We start from the raw sequence: 24,339 nt of genomic DNA on the forward strand, positions 1-24,339 counted from the left end.
ACTTACCCATTTTACAGACAAGGAAACTGAAATTCACAAAAGTGAGTTTAGTTCTACAAACATTTGCACAGCACCTTGTACATGCCAGGCACTGTGCAAGGAACGTGGGATACAGAGACCTCAGTGCTCCTTCCACACTCAGCTTCTGGATGTTTATATGGGTAAAACCTTTCTGAAGGCAATAAGGTACACTGTCAAAAGCATTAAAAATGAGCATACTTTCGACTCTAAAATTCCCACTGCAGAAACTGATCCTAAGAAAGTAACAGTGAATGTGACAAAGAAGCTCACGGCAGTGTTATTTATAAGAGTAAAATAACAGAAATAAACTAAGTGCTCAACAATAAGAGATTAAATAAATTAGAGTACATCTATATAATGAAATACTGTGTAATCATTCAAAATGTTATAGAAATATACTATTGATGTGGGAAAATGTAATAGAGTGTTATGTAATTTGTTAGGTGACATAAGCAGGTAGTAAAATCATATATGCATTATGATCTGATTTAGAAAAAATGCATGTGTACACTAGAAAATATACAAATTTAAACACTCTCAGAAAATGCATTTGCATTTGTACACAAGAAATTCCTAGGATATCAAAGTGATTATCTCCAAACAATGCCATTTCAGGTGATTTTAATTTTTGTGTGTGTGCTCATCTTCATTCTTTAAAATTTTCTACAATGAATATGTACTACTTACCTAGCCATGCAAAGGTTTTCATTTTTGTGGCAGTGGTTGCTAAAGTGGCTAAGACTACACACTCTTTGAAAGGCACATCCAGGGTTCAAATGGGCTGGGGTCCCAAGTCCAGCCCTCAGCCACTTGCATCCTTCAATGCACCTGCCCCTCCTGGTCCCTTGTCTCCAAACCACATCCCACCCTGGCTGGTATACTGTTACCATGGGCCAGCTTGGGGCAAAGACCTGGGACACGTAGAGCAGCCCACTTGCCTACCTTTTTGAAGAGTCTGATGACATCCTCACTGATCTGGGAGAGGCGGACGATGACGTTGTTCATGAAGATGTCATTGAGGGTGGCATGGTCTCGGCTCTCCCGCCGGGTCTGATGCAGAACCAGATACCAACAGTTCACAGGCGAGAGGAGGTACTGGTCCTTCCTGTGGAAACCAAGAAAGCTCAGGTTGGCTACATTGGAACTGTCATCCAGCAGTGGTTTATGCTGTCACCCACTTCAGCTCTTTTAACCTCCACGGTGCCCCTTCAAGGTCAGTCTTGTTGTTACACCTTATACAGTTGGGGAAACAGGCTACAACAGCTGAAGGGATCCTCCAAGGTCACAGACCAGCACTGGGGCCAGAACCCAGGTCTTTGACGCCTATGCGGTTCTACTCTAGCACTGAATGTGGTGCTTGCTCCAGGTACCTCTACCTTCTGAGAAGAAGCTACCTCCCCTGGGGCTAAGAAATACTAAACCAATTGTTTTTTAAATATTATACTTGTATGATTTCTGGAACTATGCAATAGAAAGAACAAAAAGTAGATACTTCCACTCCCCCATTCTGCCTTCCTCAACCCCTGTACTTTTCTTGGGCTCTTAACTTCTTTGTTCTTCCCCAGGGATTGGCTTCTGTCTCTTGGCCTCTTGGAAACACATGCCTTTGCCCCTCCATGGAGCTGTTGGGAAAGGGGCTAGGAGGGTTCAGATTCTGTGTTCAGGAGGAAGGGTTAAGGAAAATGCAAGTACCTATAAGACAAATAACCCTTTGTCCTGCAATGACTGATAGGTTATTAGCACTCTCTAGCTGGGTGTGATGCTAAAGCAGGGGTTCTTAAAGTGTGCTCCCAGACCAGCAGCAAGAGCATGACCTGGGGACTGGTTAGAAATACAGACTCTCCAGTCCCACTCCAGACCTGCTGTGTCACACACTCTGGGGGTGGGCCTGCAATCTGGGCTTTACCAAGCCCTCCAGGGGATTCGGATACTCACTCAAGTCTGAGAACCACAGATCCTTATACTATTGTTTCCCAAAGCTCAGGATGCTAATGAGACCAGAGAAAATCTGTCTCTTGGCTCTGCAGATGCTCCTCAACTTACTATGGGGCTACATCCCAATAAACCCCTCACAAGTTGAAGATATCCTAAGTTGAAAATGCATTTAGTAAGCCCAAACTACGGAACATCATAGCTTAGCCTACCCTACCTTAAACGTGCTCAGAACACATTAGCCTACGGATGGGCAAAATCATTGCACACAAAGCCTATTTTCTAATAAACTGTTGAATATCTCATGTAATTAGTTGAATGCTATCCTGAAAGTGAAAACAGAATGGTTTTATGTGTACTTGAAATACGGTTTATACTGAATGTGTATCACTTTCACAACACTGTAAATTCTCAAAATTAGAAGTCAACCCATAATTAAATTAAGGACCATCTGTATTTGCCAAAGACCCCTCTGTGAGCCTCAGGAAAGGGTGGATACACCCTGTTATCCAGGAAGGAAGAGAAAGGTCAATTCAAAAGCAAAACCAAACCAATAACCCTTTCCTGCCACGCAGGGCACCTATGCTAAAGCTCTTGCCCTCTGACCCTGGGTATCTCCCTGACTCCTTTCCAGTGTGGAGAGAGATGTTGGAAAGGCAGGATGTGAGGGGAGAGGCCCTTCCATCACCTGAGGTGGCAGCTCCAGGGTTCCCCCAGGCCTGCCTTGTCCCACCCTTGTCCTGAGTGTGGACCACCTCCAGGAGCTGGCCAAGGTTCTGTTCTCAGAAAACACAGCCTCCCACTATTAGCGTTTTTTGAGGAAGGCAATTGATATAGTTTGGTTTTGTCCCCACCCAAATCTCAACTTGAATTGTATCTCCCAGAATTCCCACATGCTGTGGGAATGGTCTTGGGGGCCAGTCTTTCCCGTGCTATTCTCGTGATAGTGAATACGTTTCATAAGATCTGATGGGTTTATCAGGGGTTTCTGCTTTTGCTTCCTCCTCATTTTCTCTTGCCACCACCATATAAGAAGTGCCTTTCACCTCCCACCATGATTCTGAGGCTTCCCTAGCCATGTGGGACAGTGAGTCCAATTAAACTTCTTTTTCTTCCCACTCTTGGGTATGTGTTTATCAGCCGTGTGAAAATGGACTAATACAGCAATTCTGCTGACTCCCACTATGACCACATCCACCTCCCCAAAGCCAAGCAGAAGGACCCCTGAACTGCTGTCCCCACCCCACCCCCACCACCCCACCTCTCCCTATCTCCTGGGGCTTGGGAAGGTAGGTGGGGCAGGGCTACCTTGACTTCAAGGAATTTTTCTTTCTCTCACCAAATGTGCTAAAAATCTATCTAGGCAGCAGAAATTTGTGAGAAGAAAATTAGATTTAGATAAAGGATGGGAACTATCTAAGGAAACGGGAGGATGATGAAGCATTTACAACACTGCTGTGAAACAAACAGATTTCTCCTTGGCTTATAGCCTAGAGAAAAAGCCAGGACACTACAACTAGACCCCAACTAGAATCCCTCAGCATCTACTGTGTCAGGTCTTGGGTGGGTTCTGGGCACCCAAAGGTGGCCGTGATGCACACTCTGCCTTGGAGGGGCTCACTGCTGAGTGGCTGCATCGGAAAAAAAGAATTAGAGAGGAAGGTGGTTCCAGTCTATAACAGAGACATACGCAGAGCATCAGTTCTGCTGGAGAAGCTGCAGAAGGCATCGTTCTCCTCCAGTGCATTCTGGGTACCAGGCACGCGGCCTCTTCTATTCCCACTGGGGCCTTGATGCTTTTCCCTCTGCCTGGAATACCACAGTCCCTGCTCTTCTCATGAATGCCTGTTTCTATTACTGTAGGTTCAGCTTAGATGATACCTCCCTAGAGAACACCCCCTTGACCACATGCTAAGGCAGTGGTTCTCAGTGTGGCCCCTGAACCAGCAGCAGCAGCATCACTTAGGAACTTGAAAATACAAGTTCTCAGGGCAGCCCCAGACTACGTGTACTCAGCAGCCCTAGGACTGGGCCCAGAATCTGTGTTTTAACAAGCCCTCAAGGTGACTTGGATGCATACTCAAGTTACAGAACTTCTACCTTAAGGAGTTTCCATCCCTCCCCCTCACCCTACTGTGAGCTCTTTGAGAGCAGGGATCATTTCTATTGTGTCATCACGTCCAGCACCCAGCAACGTGCCTGCCATGTAGCAGATGCTATGGAAGAGAGACCCATGAAAAAAGACTGCATTTGTGTTGGGTCTTGAAGGATGGGTAGGAGTTTTCCAAATGGTCAGAAGTCAGAGAGAGGATGGAATTGTGGGTAGAAGGACCAGTGGGTACAAATATAGTGAAGTAGCTCAGAAGAGCTGGAATTCTGAGTGTGTTAGTGGAGGACTGTAGGACATGAGGCTGGGGATACAGATTAAAGGCCCAATTTTGGGGGAGACTGCCAGACTAAGGGGGTGGGACCCCTTATCTTCTAGACCACATAGTTCTCAACCTGTCCTGTACACTAGAATCAACTGGGGAGCTTTTAAAAAAACACCAAGACCCAGGACCCATCCAAGACAAAATCAGAATCTCTGGGGGTAGCACGTGGTACTCATATTTTTATACTCTCTAGAAGATTCTAATGTGCAGCCAGGGTTAAGAATGCCTGCTTTAGGCCAGGTTCAGTGGCTCGTGCCTGAGTCCCAGGGCTTTGGGAGGCTGAGGTAGGAGGATCACTTGAGTCCAGGAGTTCAAGACCAGCCTGGGCAACACAGCAAGACTCCATCTCTACAAAAAATTTAAAAATTAGCTGGGCGTAGTGGCACACACCCGTAGTCCTAGTTACTTGGGAGACTGAGGTGCGAGGATCAATGGAGCCCAGGAGGTGGAAGCTGCAGTGAGCTATGATCATGCCACTGCACTCCAGCCTGGGTAATAGGCAAGACCCAGTTTCTAAAATAAATAAGAATGTCTGCTATGGGCAGTGGGGAGTCATGGAAGTTATTTCAGCAGAGGGAGGATATAACCAACATGTGTTTTGGCATGACCATGGAAGGCAGATTGGAGGATGAAGGGATGGATGGGTAGGTGGGTGGGTGGATGAGCAGGGATATGGGGCTTTTGGTAAGAGGACCAGGCAGGAGGTAATCTTAGTTCAAAAGAGAAATAGTGAGGCCTGGGTGTGGTCTTGTAGCCAGCGAAGGATGGACTTGAGAGCTTTCTCAACAGGAGAGCAGATCCTCTTGGAAACTTCCTGGAAACAGCAGAAAGAGGAGGAAGCAGCAGACAGTGATTCCGAGGCTCAGATCTTAGGCGACTGGGTAGATGCTGATGACATGAACTGAGATAAGAACTGCAAGGGGAGCAGTAGGTTTGGACAGAAAATGCATTGCTTATCTCATTTTCACTGCTTCCTAGGTGGTGATGGAAATGGAAAGATTAAAGGAGAGATGAGATAATTGAGCTGTTACCTAAATTACTTCAGGGGCTTAGCTGAACCTGGGAGGCAAGAAGTGAACAGCACCAGGGAATTAAATGTGCAAAATTATGGAAGCCACAGCCAGAAGGTGAGTTTCAGAGGGAAGGAAAAAGACAAGTGATCTGGAACTGATGGGGAATTGCTGGGACAGTTTGGGGACCATTAACTAGGTCATCTAGCCAGAGAGATGAGATGAGAGGAAGGGCAGAGAGCACAGCGCTGTCCTTATCAGAAGCTGCAAGCCAGGAGGCAGTGCAGTATAAGACAGAATTGCAGGAGGCAGAGCGAGCCAAGGCAAGGAGGAGGATGTTACCCGAAAGCAGCCAAAGACTCAAGTTGAAGTGAGCAGCTGCTGTGAAGATTCCTTCCAGCCCTCGTTCACTCCTTGCGTTTGTGTGTCTGTGCTGGGCAGGACTAGGTGCTGCGAGTGCAGGAGCAACCAAGGCTGCAAGACCCTGCCCTGCAAGTCTTCCACTTGGGTAAGGAGATTCACAAGGAACAGAAAGTGATGAGGCAGCCTCATCAATGCAGTCATGGGAAGGAGGCTATGGAGCAGAGAGGAGCCTCCTTCCCCAGATCTGGTGGTGAGGTTGGTCATGCATGGCTTCCTGGAAGAAACGCTTTCTAGACTGAGAACTAAAAGCTGGACTGGAGTTTCACAGGGAGGAGCCTTCAAAGGGGAGAAATGTGATGAGCAAAGGCCCAGGGAGGAGCAGGAGAGGGAGGAGCAGGTAGGGAGGGGGCCCAAGCATGGTGTTTTGGGGTAGGAGAGTGAGGACAGCAGGTGAACATGGAGACTGAGGCAGGGGCTACTTGGGAAAGGGCCTTTAACTCTCATTAGAGTTCAAGCTCCGTCCTGAGGTCAGCAGGCAGACCTTGAAGGGTTTACAGAAGGGGAGTGAAAGGGTAAAACTGCACTTTCAAACTCTCACTCTGGCTGCTGTGCAGAGCCAGGGGCCGGGAGAGAAACTGAGGGATTCAAGAAAGGCTTAGGTAGGAAATTGACTGGACAGGGAGATTGACGGGATGGAGTTAGGGCTGGAAGTTGAGAGAGAGCAAAAGATGTCCAGGATGACTCTCCAGTTTTTGGTTTGGGCACCTGGGGGAGTAGAAGGAGCCTCTGTGGAGATGAAGAGGAGCAGGTCAAGGGTGGGGCGGGGAGGAAGGACAATGAGTTCGAGTCGAACACGACGAGTCTAAAAGGCTGTGGGGCATCCAGATGGAGCTATCTGGGCTGGAGAGACAAACATGGAAGCCAGCAGCAAGGAGCTGGATGCTATTTAAAACCACAGAACAACAAGGAAGGCTTTACAAATGCTGTGGCCACATGGCAGAAGAGGTCAATCCCCGGGAAGCATGGCAAGGCTGTGGCCGGAGGGCTGGGGCAGGGCCAAGCCGCGGTGGCGCCTCCCCTCCTGCTTCCCTGAAAGAGGGCAAGATGGGGCAATGTGCAGCCTGGCCTCCTCTGAGATGCTGTCCCAGGCCTGCCGTCCGATCAGCGGCCCATTCTCTAGGTCCATCCCAGCATGGGAAACTGCTGGTTCTGCACCCCCACCTTCTCCCAGCCCTGGCTCCCTCCTGTGGGGCAGGTCATTTGTAGTCTAAAAGGCTGGGGTGAACTGTCCACAGCCAGGGTCAAGAGCTGCTCTGTAGAAAGCTAGCATGTGTGGCCTTGGCCACAATGGTACCAGGCAGGCTCTACCACATCTGAAAGAAGAAAGAAGGCCCACAGGTGGGACTCAGCACAGCAGTAGAGAACAGAAAGCCACCTGGACGTGGGCATGGGTGTTCACCGGCGTCTGCCATGCTAGCTGTGGACTCTGGGCAGGCCACCTATCCCCTGTAGCCTGGCCACTCACACCATGGAGTCACTCTGGGCTTAAATGCCAGAAAAGAGCTCTGCAGTCATTCTTCAGCAGTTCATGCATTCCATACATTTTTGTTGAATATTTCGTATAGATCAGACCCCAGGGACACAACCTTGAGCCCAACAGACACAGTTCCTGCCTTCATGGAGCAGACAGTCTGGTGAAGAGAGAGACACCCACCATGAGCCCACGAATGTGGGTAGAGTTAGAAGTGCAGAATGTGCTGGAACAGAGGGGAGCCTGTGCCATGAGTGCCTATAATCAGGGGGCTGGCCTGATTTGTGGGTCACTAAAGTGTCCCCAAGGAAGAGGTCATTAAGCTGGGCTCCAAAGGAAGAGTTGGGGGGGCGCTAGTGAAAGGGGCTGGGCAGGTGGGCTGGCGGGAGAAGGCTCTAGGCAGAGGGAACAGAACGGGCAAAGGCGCCTCAGGGCGGACAGCCTGGTGTATTTAAGGAACTAAGTAAAGAACAGCCTGGCTGGAGTGGGAGGCAAGGCAGAGAAGGAAGAGGGTGAAGAGTGAGGCTGGAGGGACCTGCAGGGTCTCACACACTCCATCCTGTCCCCATCTGGCTCACAATGGGACTGCAGGAGGGAGGAAGCACGAAGGCCGCAGACCGCAGAGCCAGACGCCAGGCTGCAGAAAACTTGAGCCTCTGCCTTCCCTGTTCCTGGGGTTGTTTGCCCCTTTTGCAAGTGGAACCCCTTTGACCTGAGATCCAGCTCTCTGTGCCAGCAGCCACTTTTGTCTTCTGCAGCCTCATTTTTGGAAGACGTCAGAATGAATGAGGGCCAGTGCTCTCGGCCAAGGCACTCAGAGCGACCCTTCTGCTTCTCCAATCTTTCATGCAAGTGTCGACCCAGCAAGCAGAAGCTGCTGAACTAAGACATCACGTTAGAAATTTTGCATATGTATGTATATATTTTCTTTTTTTATGGCCAGAAAATAGCAATGAACATTTCTGGTGAGTCACAGCTTTCTTTCTTTGGCTAGGGGATCTGGATATGAGGTTCCAGGAGACTGCAGCTAGGGGAGCCAGGCCTTGCCAAGCTAGTGAGTTGGGAAAATGAAATTAGCAGTGAGCCAGTTTCTCCAGCTTCTCGGCTGAGGGCCGGAAAATTCCGCTTAGCAAACAAAACCCATTTCCAAGCTTGCAGAGTCCCATGTTCCAGATGAATCCAAAGCCACTGCCCTGGGACCAGGGTCCCTCTGGGAGGAAGGCAAGCTCCTGCTCGGGCTTCCTGCCCCGTTCCAGGACCTTCTCAGGCCTCACACTGGGCTTGCCTCCAAGAAATGCTACCTCAATCAGTTCTGTGGCCAGAAAGGTGCATTTAACCTCCTGCTACCTAAGCTGCCCCAAGCAGGATTCGGGATTCATTGCACTTGCTTGTAGCATGAATCATTAATTCAGCCAATAGTAAGTGTGTGCCTGTTCTGTGCCAGGCAATGGTAAGCAAAATGAGCCACACTTCCCGCTTCGTGGAGCTTACAGTCTAGTGGGGGTCTCAGATAACAATCAGATAATCACAAAAATCAATAGAAAATGGCAGCGGGAAGAAGGGCTCTGAAGGAGAAATACATGGAGCCTGGAGAGTCTTTAACAGGGGGCTGCCCTCTCCTGGGGAAGGCGGAGGGGAGGGAGCATCAGGGGACCCTGGGGTCCTTCTCATCACTGAGACCTGAGCTGAGCTATTTCTCCTCCTGGATGCCTCCCTGGCCACCCACACACCCTATGTCACACTATGTCATTGTCATTACAGCACTCCACACCTGATGCTTGTTGTGTTCTTTTCCTTTTTGCTTCTGGTCTTTGTCCCCTCTCTAGCTTATGTCTGTCCTACTCACCAGTGCTTCTCTGGTGCCCAGGCCAACCTGGACACACAGGCACTCTCAGAAAATATTTGTGAGTAGGTGAAAAGTGCCCCCTGAGCTCAGACTAGAAGGATGGGTAGGTTTTAACACAGCACAGCGATAAAGAAGAGCATTCCCAGAAATAAGCGTGAAGCCCTCATGGGCACGGGCATCATCTAGAACTGACAGAAAGTGAGTGTGGCCAGAGGGCAGACAGGGACTGGATGAGGGTCAGACAAGACTGAACATGTAGCACAGCCAGGGCCCTGAAGGACAAGACGTGCATGGGGCTGCGTACTAGTTTTCTAGGTGCTGTCACACAGGACCATAGAGTGGCTCAGACAACAGGTATGTGTTGTCTCACAGTCCTGGAGGCTGGAAGTCTGAGATCAAGGTGTCGGCAGGGTTGGTTCCTTCCAAGGACTGTGAAGGAGGATCTGTCCCAGGCCTCTCTCCTGGCTCCTGGTAGGTTGCTGGAGATCTTTGGTGTCCTTGGTGTAGACACAGCACCCCAATCTTTGCCTTCACCTTTCCAAGGCATTCTCCCTGTGTGTTGGTCTCTGTGCCCAAAGTTCCTTTTTTTGTAAAGATACACACCAGTCATGTCGGATTAGGGCCCTTCCCAATGACCTCATTTTTATCTGATTACTTCTATAAAGACCCTGTTTCCAAATAAGGTCACATTTTGAGGTACTGGAGTTTAGGACATCAGCATAGGAATTTTGAGGGGACACAGTTCCACCCTGATATGGTTTGGCTAGGTCCCCACCCAAATCTCATCTTGAATTGTAGTATAATCCCCACGTGTCATGGGTGGGACCAGGTGGAGATAACTGAATCATGGGGGGCGGTTCCCCCATGCTGTTCTCATGATAGTGAATGAGTTCTCACAAGATCTGATGGTTTTATAAGGGGGTTCCCCTTCACTGGGCACTCTTTCTCTCCCCTGCTGCCCTGTGAAGAGGTGCCTCCCATCATGATTGTAAGTTTCCTGAGGCCTCCCCAGCCATGCGAAATTGTGAGTCCATTAAACCCCTTTTCTTTATAAATTACTTTATAAATATTTACTTTATTATCCCCCACCCACCAGGAGTCCCCCGAGGAGTGTGAGGCTGCCATGCTGGGAGCCAGAGAGTGCAGTTCAGGGCCTGGCTCTGGCACTATTTGGCAGCCCTGAGACAGAGTCATCCTGAAGGGGACTAATTCCATCCATTGAGTCCCCTGGCCAAAGCAGGCTTTGCTTATCAGTTGGGGTGCTATCGAGTCAAGAGGCTGGGGTTCAAATGCCAATTCTGTCCCTCACCAACAAAGTGAACTTGGAAAGTTATTATAGTTAAACCTTCTCTTTCCTTATCTGTGAAACGAAGTGACGACTACCTCATAGTGTTGCCTGGAGGACTAAATGACACAACCCATGCTATTCTCTTGGTGGCAAACCCTGCACATAATAGTAATTTTTATTGTCATTACAATTATTACCACTAGCACCTCAATACGTTGTTGGGAAGATCTAAGGGCTGATGTACATAGACAAACAGCCTATGATAAGTGTTCTGAAACTATTGGTTTTTCTCCTCCGTTACTACTTTCTCCTTCTGCAGACTGTTATGTGAACTTCAATGCTCAATGCAAATGTCCCTGTGACTCCCCCTTCATCCCAGGGCAGAATGATTCACGGGCTCACTGCTTCCTCTGCGATCCCTTTCCTCACACTGCAGCATGAGGGTACACGTTGGTGTCTGGTGTCCAGCAGCACCTCTGAGCTCCCCTTTGACTTTCTGGATGGATTCTTGGTATCAGAGCAAAAAACTCTGCCTCACTAGGCAATGCCTGGTCAACCTCAACTCTTTCCTTGCAAGCCCCTTTGCCTTGGTTTATCTGCCCACAGAATGGGTGGCACCGTGTGGCATGTGCAGCACTAGGCAGAGGAAAAGACCCCGATCCATGGCTTCCGGATTGTTTGGTGCCTGTGCTGTGCAGGTCGTTTAATCTTCTAAGCACCCCATACATCCACATCACCGTGAACCAAGTGCTCTACTGGATGTCTGATAGGCATCATGTCATTGCACCTTCATGGGAAATGTGGTCTGCGAAGAAGGGGCTATCTTTATCTTTCTAGGTGAAGACACTGAGTTTTCAAGAAATTAAGTCATTTGCCCAGATGGACACAGCTAGCACAGGTAAGTGGCAGACTAGCATTCCAATCTGGGTTTACCTGACTCCAAAATGCAAAACTGGGTCAGTTCTTTCACGGGTCAGCTGTGGGTCTGAAGTTAGGGTTCACCCTGCCTTGCCTATCAGTTGGTCCCTTGCCTATCAGTTGGGGACGACAACACCTTCCTTGACTGCTTCAACTCTAACCAGGGTTCTTGGGAGGATTTAAGCAGCTAAGGGCTGAGGAAGGAGTTTGCAAAGTGTAAGGTGCTGTATAGTCTTTGAAAGTTATTATTATCCTATTTGCCTAATAGAATAGCATCAAAACTAAACCCGTACTTATTACTGTTTGTGAAAATCTAATTTTTACATCTATTTTTCATTTCTAGTATAAAAATTAAATGATAGAAATGTATATATGCATATCAAAGTATATGCATGCATAAAGAAATCACGTCCTAGTTAATGCTTTGGTAGTTGCTGATTAGAGTCTCTGAGGATTCCAGGGAATTTGGTATGGGACCTGGGAAAGAGCCAGATGGAAAAACTGGAGAGATAAAGGAGCTACAGCCACTGCAAAATCCACTCTTCAGGCTGAGCCTCCTATGTTAAAATCCCTTCCCCTGATTTAAAAAAAAAAATTGTGGAGGATAAAGAAGGTAAAGATGAAAGATGCTCACTTTGCAGGAGGAACTGGAATGGGACTTAGAGTGATGTGATGCTGGCTTCAGGATTTTTGCCATTCCTGCACACCACCACACTTAATATCTCCCTGTTGATGTCTTTTTTTAAACCTAAATTTATTTACAAAGAACTTCCCTAGTTTCAGCTTTTAAAAAAACAGGATGGTTTGTTATAAATAGAAGGTAACCAAAAAACTAAATTCAACAAAAACCAAACAGTATATTCAATCTTGAGGTCTGTTCTCTATTTGCTAAAAAGGAGGTTGGAGGACATTAACAACACACTAGTACCAAACTGAGACTTTCTCCTCCAGGCTACCAGAAACCTTGAAAGAGAATTGAAAAGATAATTCAATATTTATGGTTCCTGTGTTATCAAGAATCCCCTTTCATTTTCATCATCCATATTACAGAAAGGACACCCTTAAAATACCCACCCTTTGTGTGTATACCTCTGTGCATTGGGAACTCACTACCTCCCCAGGCAGCCCTTTCACTGATGGACAGCTGTGGCTACTGGAACATCCTTAAGGTTGAATTGAAGTTTGCTCCTCTGAAAATCCTATCCTCAGACATCATTTATCTCCTTTCGCAGCCACACAAAATAAGTCTATTTGTTAAATATATTTAAAGAAAGCATTTGGTAGTGTCTTGGTTAATTCAGCCATTCATTGAAAAAACTTTGATAAAGCATCAATTATATACCAGAGAGAGGGAGACTAGAAATGGTCCCTTGCCTTCAGGCAGCTGGCAGACTGAAGTGAGAGAACCAGATATAGGAACTGGATCACTCCTTGATAATCTGATGCAAGCCCCACACAACTCACATGGGAGGCGAGAGGAGCAGCTGACTGTAGACTTGGGATCAACCAACAGCAGGGGCTTCACCAAGAAGGCAAGCCCTAAGCTGGCCTCTGTGTAGGAGTTGACCAGGAGGATAATAGCAAACCCCTGATGCTCATCCAAGGAGGATATGGTCGACATGGATGGGTAATTCTCAAGAAGCTCAAAGCCAGCCCAGAAAGATGAGGGAACAAAGTCAGCAGCTAGATGCAGTTTTGCATTTTGGAGTCAGGTAAACAAAGATTGGAATCCTAGCTCTGCCACTCACCTGTGCTAGCTATGTCCCTCTAGGCAAATTATTTAATTTCTCGAAAACTCAGTGTCTTCACCTAGAAAGATAAAGATAGCCCCTTCTTCGCAGACCACATTTCCCATGAAGGTGCAATGAGATGATGCCTATCAGACATCCAGTACAGCACTTGGTCCATGGTGATGTGGATGTGTGGGGTGCTTGGGAGAGTAAACGACCTGCACAGCACAGGCACCAAACAATCCGGAAAGATCCAGCTGGCACACGGTGCTGAGAGAACAGCAGGTCTGGAAAGTATGACCCCAGAAAGCCATTACTAGCTTGATACCAATTGCAGTAATAGTAATAGCTGTGAATGGAGACACAAGCCCTACTGGAGGGCTTTCTCCATCTCCATCTCATTCTAAGCAAACATTTTAATTCTGACTCCTTTTCACATTTATATGCTCAATTTATATGCTACAAAAGTGATTCTCTGTTTAGGAATAGCCTGGAAGGCTAAGTCTAAATTATAGCATCTCTTTAGAGAACTGCTACATCTGTGAAAAAAATCCTGTGATGCTTTATCCCCGCTAAGAAGTGTTTTCTTGGAAATGAAGTTAGTTGCTCACAGGAATCCTCTCTCCCAACTGCTCTGTGAAGCTGAAAGATGCTCCAAACCTCCTTTGCACAGGATATCTGCATAGAATATTATTCCCTAACTAGCCAAGTGCCTCCCAGCACTTCCCAAATTCTGGCTTTTCCCAAATGTTTAAATCATATTTAAATAGAACTCCCTGCTGCTTTTTTTCACAGCAGTTAAACTAGCAGCAACCAGCACTTAACCCTCTGCATGGAGCATTTTCATCAGGTACAGCTCCTGGAAGGTGAGGGGTATCAAAAACTGAGAAAGCTAGAATAGAAGGGGACTCTGTCACCCCAAACACAGGGCACTACTTGCATGGAGTATCACTACTACAGAGGGTAACCCCAGCGTTTGTCTAGAACAGAGATTTTCAAACTAGGTCTCAAGAAGTGCTAGTTTGTGAAATACTAATAAATATCATGGGGAGAGCCAGGTGCGGTGGTTCTGCCTATAATCGCAGTGTTTTGGGTGGCTAAGGTAAGAGAATTGCTTGAGTCCAGAAGTTTAAGTCCAGCCTGGACAACATAGCAAGACCCCTGCCTCTACAAAAAAATAATTAATTTTTTTTTTTTAATTTCAGATGTGGTGGCATGTACCTGTAGTCCCAGTTACTTGGGAGGCTGAGGCAGGAGGATCACTTGAGCCCAGAAGTTTGAGACTGCAGTGAGCTGTGATCACACCACTACATTCCAGCTTGGGCGACAGGGCGAGACTCTGTCTCAAAAATAAGTAAATATGTAAGTAAATAAATAAATAAATAAATAGGGAGAAGGAATTCTGTGGTCAAATAGCTTTCAGAAAGAAGTCAACAGGCTTAATTATTACAAAAATCAGTCTTTCATATCCTCCTTCTCCTCCTCCTCTTCCTCTCTCTCTCTCCCATTCAAACATCTCAAAGTATTGGTGTTTTAGAGAACATTTTCCTGGAGGAAGAAAAGGTCTCATTCCCAGGAAACATCTGTGTTCATGGAGCTGCCAAATTCATTTGGACAAGACCAACCACCTACGCCGAGAGGCAGGTTTGGGGGCCCCATATGTGCTGCCTGCTACACCAGAGTCCTGCTCAGGAAGGGCTCAGCTCCAGGCCTTCCAAAGGAAAAGCCAAGCTCAGGTTAGGCCTAGCTTGGAAAGGGCAGTGGATTATGGATTTGATGCTGGTGAAGAGGAGGGAAAGCCAGCACAGCCCAAAAGTGAGTTGAAAACCATTTATTCCCCAGAAAAACGTCAGACTGGCTCTTCAAAGTGAACTGCCAACAGACTCCCCCAGGGGGCTTGTTAAATGCAGATTGCCAGGCCCCCCCCAGAAGTTCTGATCCAGCAGCTCTCAGGAAATACCCCAGATCTTGCATTTCTAGCAGGTCCTCATGTGATGCCAATGCTGCTGCTCCCATTCCCCAAACAGGGAGACCATGGCACAGTCCACATTCTGTCCTTTCAGCAATACAGGACCCGTGACAGGCACATGAGCGAGTGACACTTCACCCAGATGGCCTCACTGAGCTAAGGCAGCCAGAAGACAAACATGCCCCCGTTCCCTGTCCTCCCTATGCAAATCTAACTACCACTTGCCTTTCATTCATTAGTTCATTAATCAACGACATTCAGTAACGACCAGGTGCCAGCCCTGTGAGAGGTGCCAGGGACCCCGGGTCAAGAGTCACCCTCTCTGCCATCTCGGAGCTTGCAGCCCAGTGGTTGTCCAAAGGAGGACAGACAAGTAAACAGACGATGACAATACAGGGCTGTAGCTCTTGCCTCACCCTCTTCCCCAAGTCCTTCCCATCTCAAGGCAGAAACAGGAGACATCCTTGTTTCCTCTCTTTTCCTCCATTCCTCTCTGAGAGGTTTCCTGGCATCTGATGGCTTCTCTCATCTGCTCTGTTCCCACCCAGGCCATCACTGTCCCTGCCTGGAGAGCTATACCCACATGCCCATGAGTGGGCTCCTCGGATCCACCCTCCAACCCAGGTGGTCTTTTAAACATATAAATCACATCATGCAACTCCCTTCTTCCTACTCCCACACTCACCAGTTCCAGCCACTTGGCTTCCATCCCCCTCCACTGCCGCACGTTGCTCCTTCTCATTTCTCAGGCCTCAGCTTAAACCACGCTTCCTCCAGACACCTTCCTGATCATGGTCCTAGCTTGGTGTGGGCTGCCAACCCTTTGACACTCCTCCAGTGATAGGAGGGCTTTATTTCCCCTTTCCTGAAGCTGAGCTAGGGCTGAGACAGCTTTGGCAAATAGCATCTGGGTGGGGAGTGATGCTATTCCAGCTCCAGGCCTAGCGGTTAAGAGGACTGCAGCTGCTGTCCTGCTCTCTGGAAGCCCCGAGCTACTGTCAGAAGTCTGATGTCTGGCTGAAGCAGGAGGCCCTGACACTACATGGAGAGGGAGACAGCCCAGCAGGGCCCAGCCTACTAGCCGTCCCCATGGAGGAACCAGGCATGCGAGTAAAGCTCTCTGGGACTGTCCAGACCAGGCCCTCTGCTAGCTGAATATCACTGAGCCATCAATGCCACATACAGCAGAAAAATCACCCAGCTGAGCCCTGTCCAAATCTTTGATCCATTAAATCACAAGGTACACTAACTTTGGGGGCATTGCAGTTATACAGGAGAGATAACCAGAATACTCCATCGTGTATTTATTTCCATCATAGCAATCATTGGATTATAGCTGGTCTTTCTTTTAGCTGCTTTTTAATGTTTTATTCTTCATGGTAAATTTCACCACAGCAGGAACCAAGTCTATCTTGTTCACCACTGTAAACCCAGGGTCTGGCACATAGTAGGTGCTCAATAAATATTGGTGGAATAAGCAAATAAGTACATCAGAGTACGACGGGCACACAGAGGGAGGCACCAGGTGGGAATCAGGGAAGCTTTTCAATAGAAGTGACATCTCGGTGCTGCAGGCTGATGGCACGCAGGTGCAGGGCTCAAAGGGCACAGCCATGGGATTGGGGCCTCCTCAGCCATACCAACTACCAGGCCTCCCCAAGCCGTGTTCTTGTCTCTCAGTATCTGGCAGCAGAAATCGCACCTCATTTATCTTTGTGTCTTCGGCACTGAGCACAGTCCAGGAAAATATGAGGTCTTCAATGCACACATTTCAAACAAATGAAGTCCCACATGGCTTCTTGGAGAGAGAAGCCTGAGTTGGAAGTCAAGAACCCTGGGTTTTCATGCTCGACAGCTCATTGCGTCCTCGTTAAAGTGAGCAGCTCAGCTTTTCTGTTGCTCAGTTTGCTTGACATAAAACCACTGATTCCCTCTCTACTTCCCTGGGTTGTCATCAGGTTTATAAGAGAGCAAGGATGTCAGAGTGCTTTGAAAGAGGTTTGTTAGAATTGGATATGTGTTGTAGAAAAGAAATATGATGATATTTTTCTCTAAATGTTAACCTGTCCCAGGGAAACCTTCAGAACCATCATGTGGGCCTTTCTTTGGATCACGTGTCACAGGGAACTCAGCCCAGGTGAGACTAGCCCTGAACACGGCACAGTGCGTATTCCTGGGCAGCAGCACATTCTTCAATTGCCCAGGTAGGGAGGGAATGGCTGGGGCCTTAGGGAGACATGGCCCATGGAGCACAAGGAGGAGCAACAGACTCGGAGCCAAGGGACCTGAGTCCCCATCCCAGTTCTGCTCCTAATTTGCTGTAAAATCTTGGGCAAATCAGTTCCATCTCTGAGGCAAATCTCTCAGCCAAAGTGGACTAGATAGACCAAGTCAATCCTCTCCCTTCCTTCCTTCCTGTCTTCTTCCCTCCTTCCTCCCTCCCACCCATGCACACGCACCCCAGCTCTGCCAAGCACCTGACCCACCGCAGTGGGAATAAAATGACAAGTCCTGGGCTTTGCCCTTAAGGCACTGAGGGGCTACTTGGCAGGTAGATGGACATTATTAAACCAAGAATCTTTACGATGGCGAGACAAGGCTTCTCAGAACAGCCCAGATGAAGGGAGCAGAGAGCAACACAGGTCCTGTGTGCTGGGCTCCAAGGAATAGGCAGCCTGAGGCCAGTCAGTGCCCCGGGGTCAAAGGGTGAGTCCAGCCTGCCCCTAGAGACTCCACTTCCAGAAGCAGAGACGGCTCTGCCATCACATTAGCATCGTGCAGAGGGCCCCCTCCAGCTGCACTGGCCTGGGCCGGCACCCTAATTAGACTTTCATAGTGTGTCAGGCAGCCTGCATGGCCCGGCTGCCAGCTGGGGCTCCCGTTCCGTCTGGTGGCCTCAGTTAATGAACCCATGAGGGGCTGGCCGAGCTCATTATAGGTGATACAAGGGAATAGGGTGCCCCCCCCCCCATATCCACAATCCCTGCCTTTCTCCTCTCCCTATGTGCACACTGAGAATGGGAAGAGAGCTGATTCCTAATCAAGGGGAAGGAGCGGACAGGAGAGACGCTCCAGCCCTACCACATGGCCCTGTCTGCAGCTAGGGAGAGCCCAAGACTTGGTGGCTCCAGTGGCCGTTCAGCCAGAGTTGTGGGGTTCTGAGCCTATGTCTGCTGTGCCTGTGGTTCCAGGGAGGGTCCAGATGCCATGGCTACTCTCAAGCTGCACCTAGGCCCTTTCTTATCCCAGGCCAAGGAGGCAGAAAAGAGACGAAGGTTCAATTCTGTCTCTTTCCAATTGTGGGTTCATAGACATGTTTGGACAAGCTGCTTTCTCAGAGCTTCACCATCCTCATCTTTAAGATGGGGTAGTAATACCCACCTGGCACCAAAGTAAGTGCTCAGTTCGATACATTATCTTTGTTTTTATTCTTAAAAGACAAGGGAGAAATGATTCCAAAATGTGAGCAGTGGTTGTGAGCAGTGGGACTATGAATGATATTTTTCTCTTTTCTGTACTTTCTAAATTGTATACAATGAGCATTTTACCTTTGTTGTTTGAAAAAACACAATTTTTCTCCAAAAAAATATCCCAAAAAAAATGAGATTATATGTGTGAAAGGGTCTAGACTGTGCCTGGGTGAATGTTATTAATAAAGGCTTCCTCCTGCAGCAGAAGTTTGAATAGAAGAGACTGGGTGGCCGGGCGCGGTGGCTCACACCTTTAATCCCAGCACTTTGGGAGGCCGAGGCGGGTGATCATGAGGTCAGGAGATGGAGACCATCCTGGCTAACACGGTGAAACCCCGTCTCTACTAAAAATACAAAAAATTAGCTGGGCATGGTGGCGGGCACCTGTAGTCCCAGCTACTTGGGAGGCTGAGGCAGGAGAATTGCTTGAACCCGGGAGGCGGAGCTTGCAGTGAGCTGAGATCGCACCACTGCATTCCAGCCTGGGTGGCAGAGCAAGACTCCGTCTCAAAAAAAAAAAAAAGAGACAAGATAGGGTAGAAAAAGAAGCACGGTATTTGCAAATGTGTAATGCACCAATTTCTTATCCCCAAATGCCAAGAGAAGGCACATAAGTGAGTGTTCAAATGCTGTGGCACAGACTCAAGGAGGTGTTTAGGGGAGTTTAAAGGAAGAGAGCTCCCTGGCCAGAGTGGAATGCAAAAAATGTGGACAGGAAGGTGGACGCGACCCAAGTGTCCACCAACAGATGACCAGACAAACAAAATGTGGTCTATCTGCACCATATTATTCAGCCTGAAAAAGGAAGAACATTCTGACACATGCTACCACAGGGATGAACTTTGAGGCATTATGCTAAGTGAAACTAGCCAGTCACAAAGAGACAAATATTGTATAATTGCACTTATATGACATATCTACAGCAGTCGAATTCATAAAGACATAAAGTAGAATGGTAGTTGCCGGCAGCTGGAAGGCGTGGCAGGGAATGGGGAGTTAGTGTTTAATGGGGATAGCATTTCAGTGGAGGAAGATGTAACAAGCACTGGAGCTGGATGGTGGCGATGGCTGCATAACAATGTGAATGTGTTTAGTGCCACTGAACTGTTCATTTAAAAATGATGAAAATGGTAAATTTTATATTATGTGTGCTTTGTCACTATTAAAATATATATATATACATGGAGAGGCCGGGTATGGTGGCTCACGTCTGTAATCCCAGCACTTTGGGAGGCTGAAGCAGGTGGATCACTTGATGTCAGGAGTTCAAGACCAGCCTGGCCAACATGGTGAAACCCCATCTCTACTAAAAATACAAAGATTAGTTGGGCGTGGTGGTGCACGTGGAATCTCAGCTACTCAGGAGGCTGAGGCAGGAGAATCTCTTGAACCCGGGAGTTGGAGATTGCAGTGAGCTGAGATCATGCCACTGCACTCCAACCTGGGTGACAGAGTGAGACTCTGTCTCAAAAAATATATATATATATGTATATATATGTGTGTGTGTGTGTGTGTGTGTGTGTGTATGTGTGTATATATGTATGTGTGTGTATACACAGAGAGAGAGAGAGAGAGAGAAACAGGACAGGACCCAGGGGAAGGGGGATCAGGATCAGGTCAGGTGAGATAAAGCAAGTCGCTGATCTCCTGGTGTTGAGGGCCACCAGCTGGAGAGATGACCCAAGGAGAAGGGAGAGTCCAGGAAGCATGGCTGAAGGAGAGACAGTGCTGGCCGGGGGACCTGCCAAGTGGAGCCCTGCATGGTTGACACAGTCCAAGTGAGATTTGCTGCTTCCTGCCTGCCTGTAATTAATGAGCTGAAGCCAGGGAGTTCTAAGCACAGAAGGTTTTGTAGCTGGAGGATTCAGGGCCTGCCAAGTCAATGCCCAAGCAGATGGAGCCTCCATGATCTCAGAGCCTGGGGTATGAGAAATCAGGACACATGACAGTTTGTGCATCGAAAATAAGTAAATAAGGCAGGGAAAGAGCCGGGGCACTGAGGTCCTCCAGGGGAGCAAGGAAGAGGAATGTTTGAGCATGAATTCCATGGAGAAGAAATTCACTGAGCTAACAAAATTCAGAAGAAGGCTGGCTGACACCCAGATAAAGGACAACTGGATCGGGACAGGATGTCCTGAAGGGAGGTAGGGGTCTCATCAGGGCACAAATGGAGGCTAGCTCAGTGCCGGTGCTTGGTAGGATAATAATAACAGCAACAATTGATTGAGCACCTATTGTCTGTGACAAACACTCTTCTGGGTTGTTCATTTATTCCCTTCAGGAAACTTCTGCAGAGGAACTCTTTCTAGCTTCCCTTTACACATGAGGAAGACTGAGGCTTGGAGGTGTAAGTAACCTGCAGACCCAGGGCCCTGAAGGCACGCCCTCTGCCTCCAACGAAGCTGGCTGGCCTCCTTTCTGCTTTGCCACCAACTGTCCGCCCACCCCAGTGCTGCCTCCCATCTCTGTGCACCCATACCCAACTTCTTACTTGAACTGGTGCTCCCGGGAGCTGCGGATTTTGGAGGAGAAGCGCTCAGCCAGCTTCTCCAGGCTGCGGGAGTACTCGAGCTCAATCTCAGCTTTCCGGCGGAAAAACTCCTGGAGGTCTTGAAGCAGCTGCAGTCGCGACTCTGATTGCTGCTCCAGACATTTGAACTGCTCCACCAGCTGCGTGCGGATCTCTGCAGGCACACAAGGGTAGGAGCATGAGACTGGTGGTGGGGATGGGGGCACTGGGGCCTGCTCTGCTGCTGGCCTGGGCCCTGCAATTCAGGCAGCTCCCTCCTAACACCACCCAGAGCCTCTCTGAGCCCAGCCAGAGCTCAGACCTTGCTTGGCAGAGCATTGGCACAAAGATTTCTCTCTTGCTCGTTTTTGCCATTGATCTAACCAAAAGTTTCCAAAACTTGAATCACTGCATGTCACCACCACGATTTTTGCCATATTCACATGCCCCAAGCATTCTTATTTCTTCCACATGATCTAGTAAATTGACTCACCTTTCTTACGGAGATGATCTTGCTTAAAATGCAAAGGTTTCTATCAATACAGTAAAGTGAAACACTAGGACCCCTTGCAGCCTGGGACATAGGAAATAATTCAATGAAAACAAAAGTATTGTAAAATTCTATCTAGAGACAATTGTTTACCAAAGGCTCTAAGCCTAAGCTGCTGGCTCTTTATCAACCAAAGGAAAACGGCAGTGTGACTTTCTCCATGTGTAGTCAGGACTGAGAGAGGGCTGAGAAGGGCATGCTTTTCCCTCTTGGGTTTCAGTGTTATTTAAGGCCACATCTGTGTCCTGCTTTAAATCACCTTGAATTCCATGTATGAACCTCTCAGATATCACACTTCAGAAAATACTGATTGCTCAAACCAGGTCTACGCAACCAGGGCAACAATTCAAAAGCTGGAAGCTGGAGTTAAAAATCACAGCTGAATGCCAATAACCACATCCATTCTTGTCTTCAAGCCTGTAGGGTTGTCACCGCCACTGCCCCCAGGCATAGATTCTTTCCAGGCCATCCCAAGAGCTGCTCAACAGATCAGCCTCCAAAGCACTCTGCTCACACCAGCAACCTGCTCAAAAATACCCTACGGCACCCCTCTGCCTGAGTATTAAGTCCAACTCCTCAGCATGAAATTCAAGACCATCCACCAAGCAGTCCCAAATTTCATTTCTCAGGACTTTACCCCAACGGACTCTCCAAACCATTCAAGCCAGTCCTTGGAATATCAGATCTCACCTGCCTAAATGTGTGCCCCGTCTGAAATGGTGGCCAGCGTCATTTCAGCATCCTTCAGAGAAGTGGACTTCAAACTGGGGCAGAACTACTCTGGGGTACACAAAGACACCCCACAGGGTGTGCAAGCTGAGGTAGAAGGGAATCAACCTGAGATCCTGCACATCCATTCCCACTGCCTGACAACGTGCCTCAGTCTAGATGCACGGCCCCTCTCCTTTCCTACCTCCCCTCTTCACAATGCTCCTGTTCTCTCTTTACAGGAAAAAGAGCAACTGCTCACTCGTCCAGAATCTATGATGCAGTGTCCCAAAATGTCGAGACATCTGGGTGTCAAAAGGAAAAACAGACCATTTAAAATGTTCATGTTGGCCAGGCATGGTGGCTCATGCCTTTAATCCCAGCACTTTGGGAGGCCGAGGCGGGTGGATCACGAGGTCAGGAGGTGGAGACCATCCTGGCTGACACAGTGAAACCCCGTCTCTACTAAAAATACAAAAATTAGCCAGGCATGGTGGCAGGCGCCTGGAGTCCCAGCTACTCTGGAGGCTGGGGCAGGAGAATCACTTGAACCCAGAAGGTGGAGGTTGCACGCCATTGCACTCCAGCCTGGGCAACAGAGCAAGACCCTGTCTCAAAAACTAACTAACTAACTAACTAAATAATGTAAAATGTTCATGTTACACATGTTCTCAGTTATAAGTGGGACCTAAATAATGTGTGCACTTGGATGTACAGTGTGGAATGGTAGAGAACAGAGACTCAGAAGGGTGAGGGGGTGGGAGGGAGGTGGATAATGAGAAATTACTTAATGGGTGTAATGTACATTATTTGTGTCATGGGTACCCAAAAAGCCCTGGCTTCACCACCACACAATCTCTGCATGTAACAAAATTACACTTGTACTCCATAAATTTATACATAAATAAATACATGTACAAAGTTATATTCTCTTCAAATAATAAAAAGTGTTTTTAAAAAGTTGATATTTGGAAATCTTCCTTTAATCAAGGGATCATAAACACCTGCTACTCAAAGTGTGGTCCATGAGACTCACGTCTGTCATCACAGCACTTTGAGAGGCTGAGGCAGGAGAATCACTTGAGGCCAGGAGCTCAAGACCAGCCTGGGAAACATAGGGAGACCTCGTCTCTATAAAAACTTAAAAAAAAAAAAAAAGTTTTAAATTAGCCAGGTGTGGTGGCATGGGCTTGTGATCCCAGCTACTCAGGAGGCTGAGGCAGAAGTATTGCTTGAGCCCAGGAGGCCCAGGCTGCAGTGAGCTATGATTGTGCCACTGCACTCCAGCCTATATGACAAAGCAAGACTCTGTCTCAAAAAAATTAAAACGTGGTCCATGGACCAGCAGCATCAGCACCACCAATGGGCTTGTTAGAAATACAGAGGCCTAGGCAATATAACAAGACCTCATGCCTAGTAAAATTTTTTTGTTTGTTTTGTGTTTTGAGACGGAGTCTCGCTCTGTCGCCAGGCTGGAGTGCAGCGGCCCGATCTCCACTCACTGCAACCTCCGCCTCCTGGGTTCAAGCGATCCTCCTGCCTCAGTCTCTAGAGTAGCTGGGACGACAGGCACGCACCACCGCACCCAGCTAGTTTTTTGTATTTTTAGTAGAGACGAGGTTTCATTATGTTGGCCAGGACGGTCTTGATCTCTTGACCTCATGATCCACCCGCCTTGGCCTCCCAAAGTGCTGGGATTACAGGTGTGAGCCACTGCACCCGGCCTAGTAAAAATTTTTAAAAGTAATTAGCTGGGCGTTGTGGCACATGCCTCTAGTCCCAGCTACTTGGGAGGCTGAGGTGGGAGGACTGCTTTAGCCCAGGAGTTCAAAGCTTCAGTGAGCCATGACCACACCATGATGCTTAGAGGGAACTCCTGTAATGAAAAGAAAAGAACAGGTGAGGAGAGAGGAGGGGAGGGGAGGGGAGGGGAAGGAGAAGAAATACAGAATCATCCAAACTCATCAAGATGCATTAATTAAATGTGCTCATTTTGGGGGCATTTCAATTATACCTTAATAAAGCTAAAAAAAAAATTCAGAATAAAGTCTCAGGCCCCAGC

General features: G+C 48.0%; 1 protein-coding gene and 1 long non-coding RNA gene across 7 annotated transcripts in view; one reads left to right on the forward strand and one right to left on the reverse strand.

The window, feature by feature from the left end:
* Nucleotides 1-24,339, reverse strand: part of SRGAP3 (SLIT-ROBO Rho GTPase activating protein 3) — a 380,154-nt gene that overhangs the window by 122,921 nt on the left and 232,894 nt on the right. For all 6 annotated transcript variants that reach the window (XM_034955696.2, XM_034955697.2, XM_034955698.3 and 3 more), the window contains 2 exons: nucleotides 21,002-21,194; nucleotides 964-1,126 (listed from right to left, as the gene is read on the reverse strand). In XM_034955696.2, the coding sequence (XP_034811587.1) occupies nucleotides 964-1,026 (63 nt within the window). In that variant the 5' untranslated portion in view covers nucleotides 1,027-1,126; nucleotides 21,002-21,194. The remainder of the gene's footprint in view (nucleotides 1-963; nucleotides 1,127-21,001; nucleotides 21,195-24,339) is intronic.
* Nucleotides 21,081-23,242, forward strand: LOC134729880 (uncharacterized). The gene is made up of 2 exons (XR_010111392.1): nucleotides 21,081-21,210; nucleotides 22,520-23,242. It is a non-coding gene; the product is annotated as an uncharacterized LOC134729880 (long non-coding RNA).

This window comes from Pan paniscus, chromosome 2 (assembly GCF_029289425.2).
Source record: "Pan paniscus chromosome 2, NHGRI_mPanPan1-v2.0_pri, whole genome shotgun sequence".
In the NCBI taxonomy this organism is placed as follows: Eukaryota; Metazoa; Chordata; class Mammalia; order Primates; family Hominidae; genus Pan; species Pan paniscus.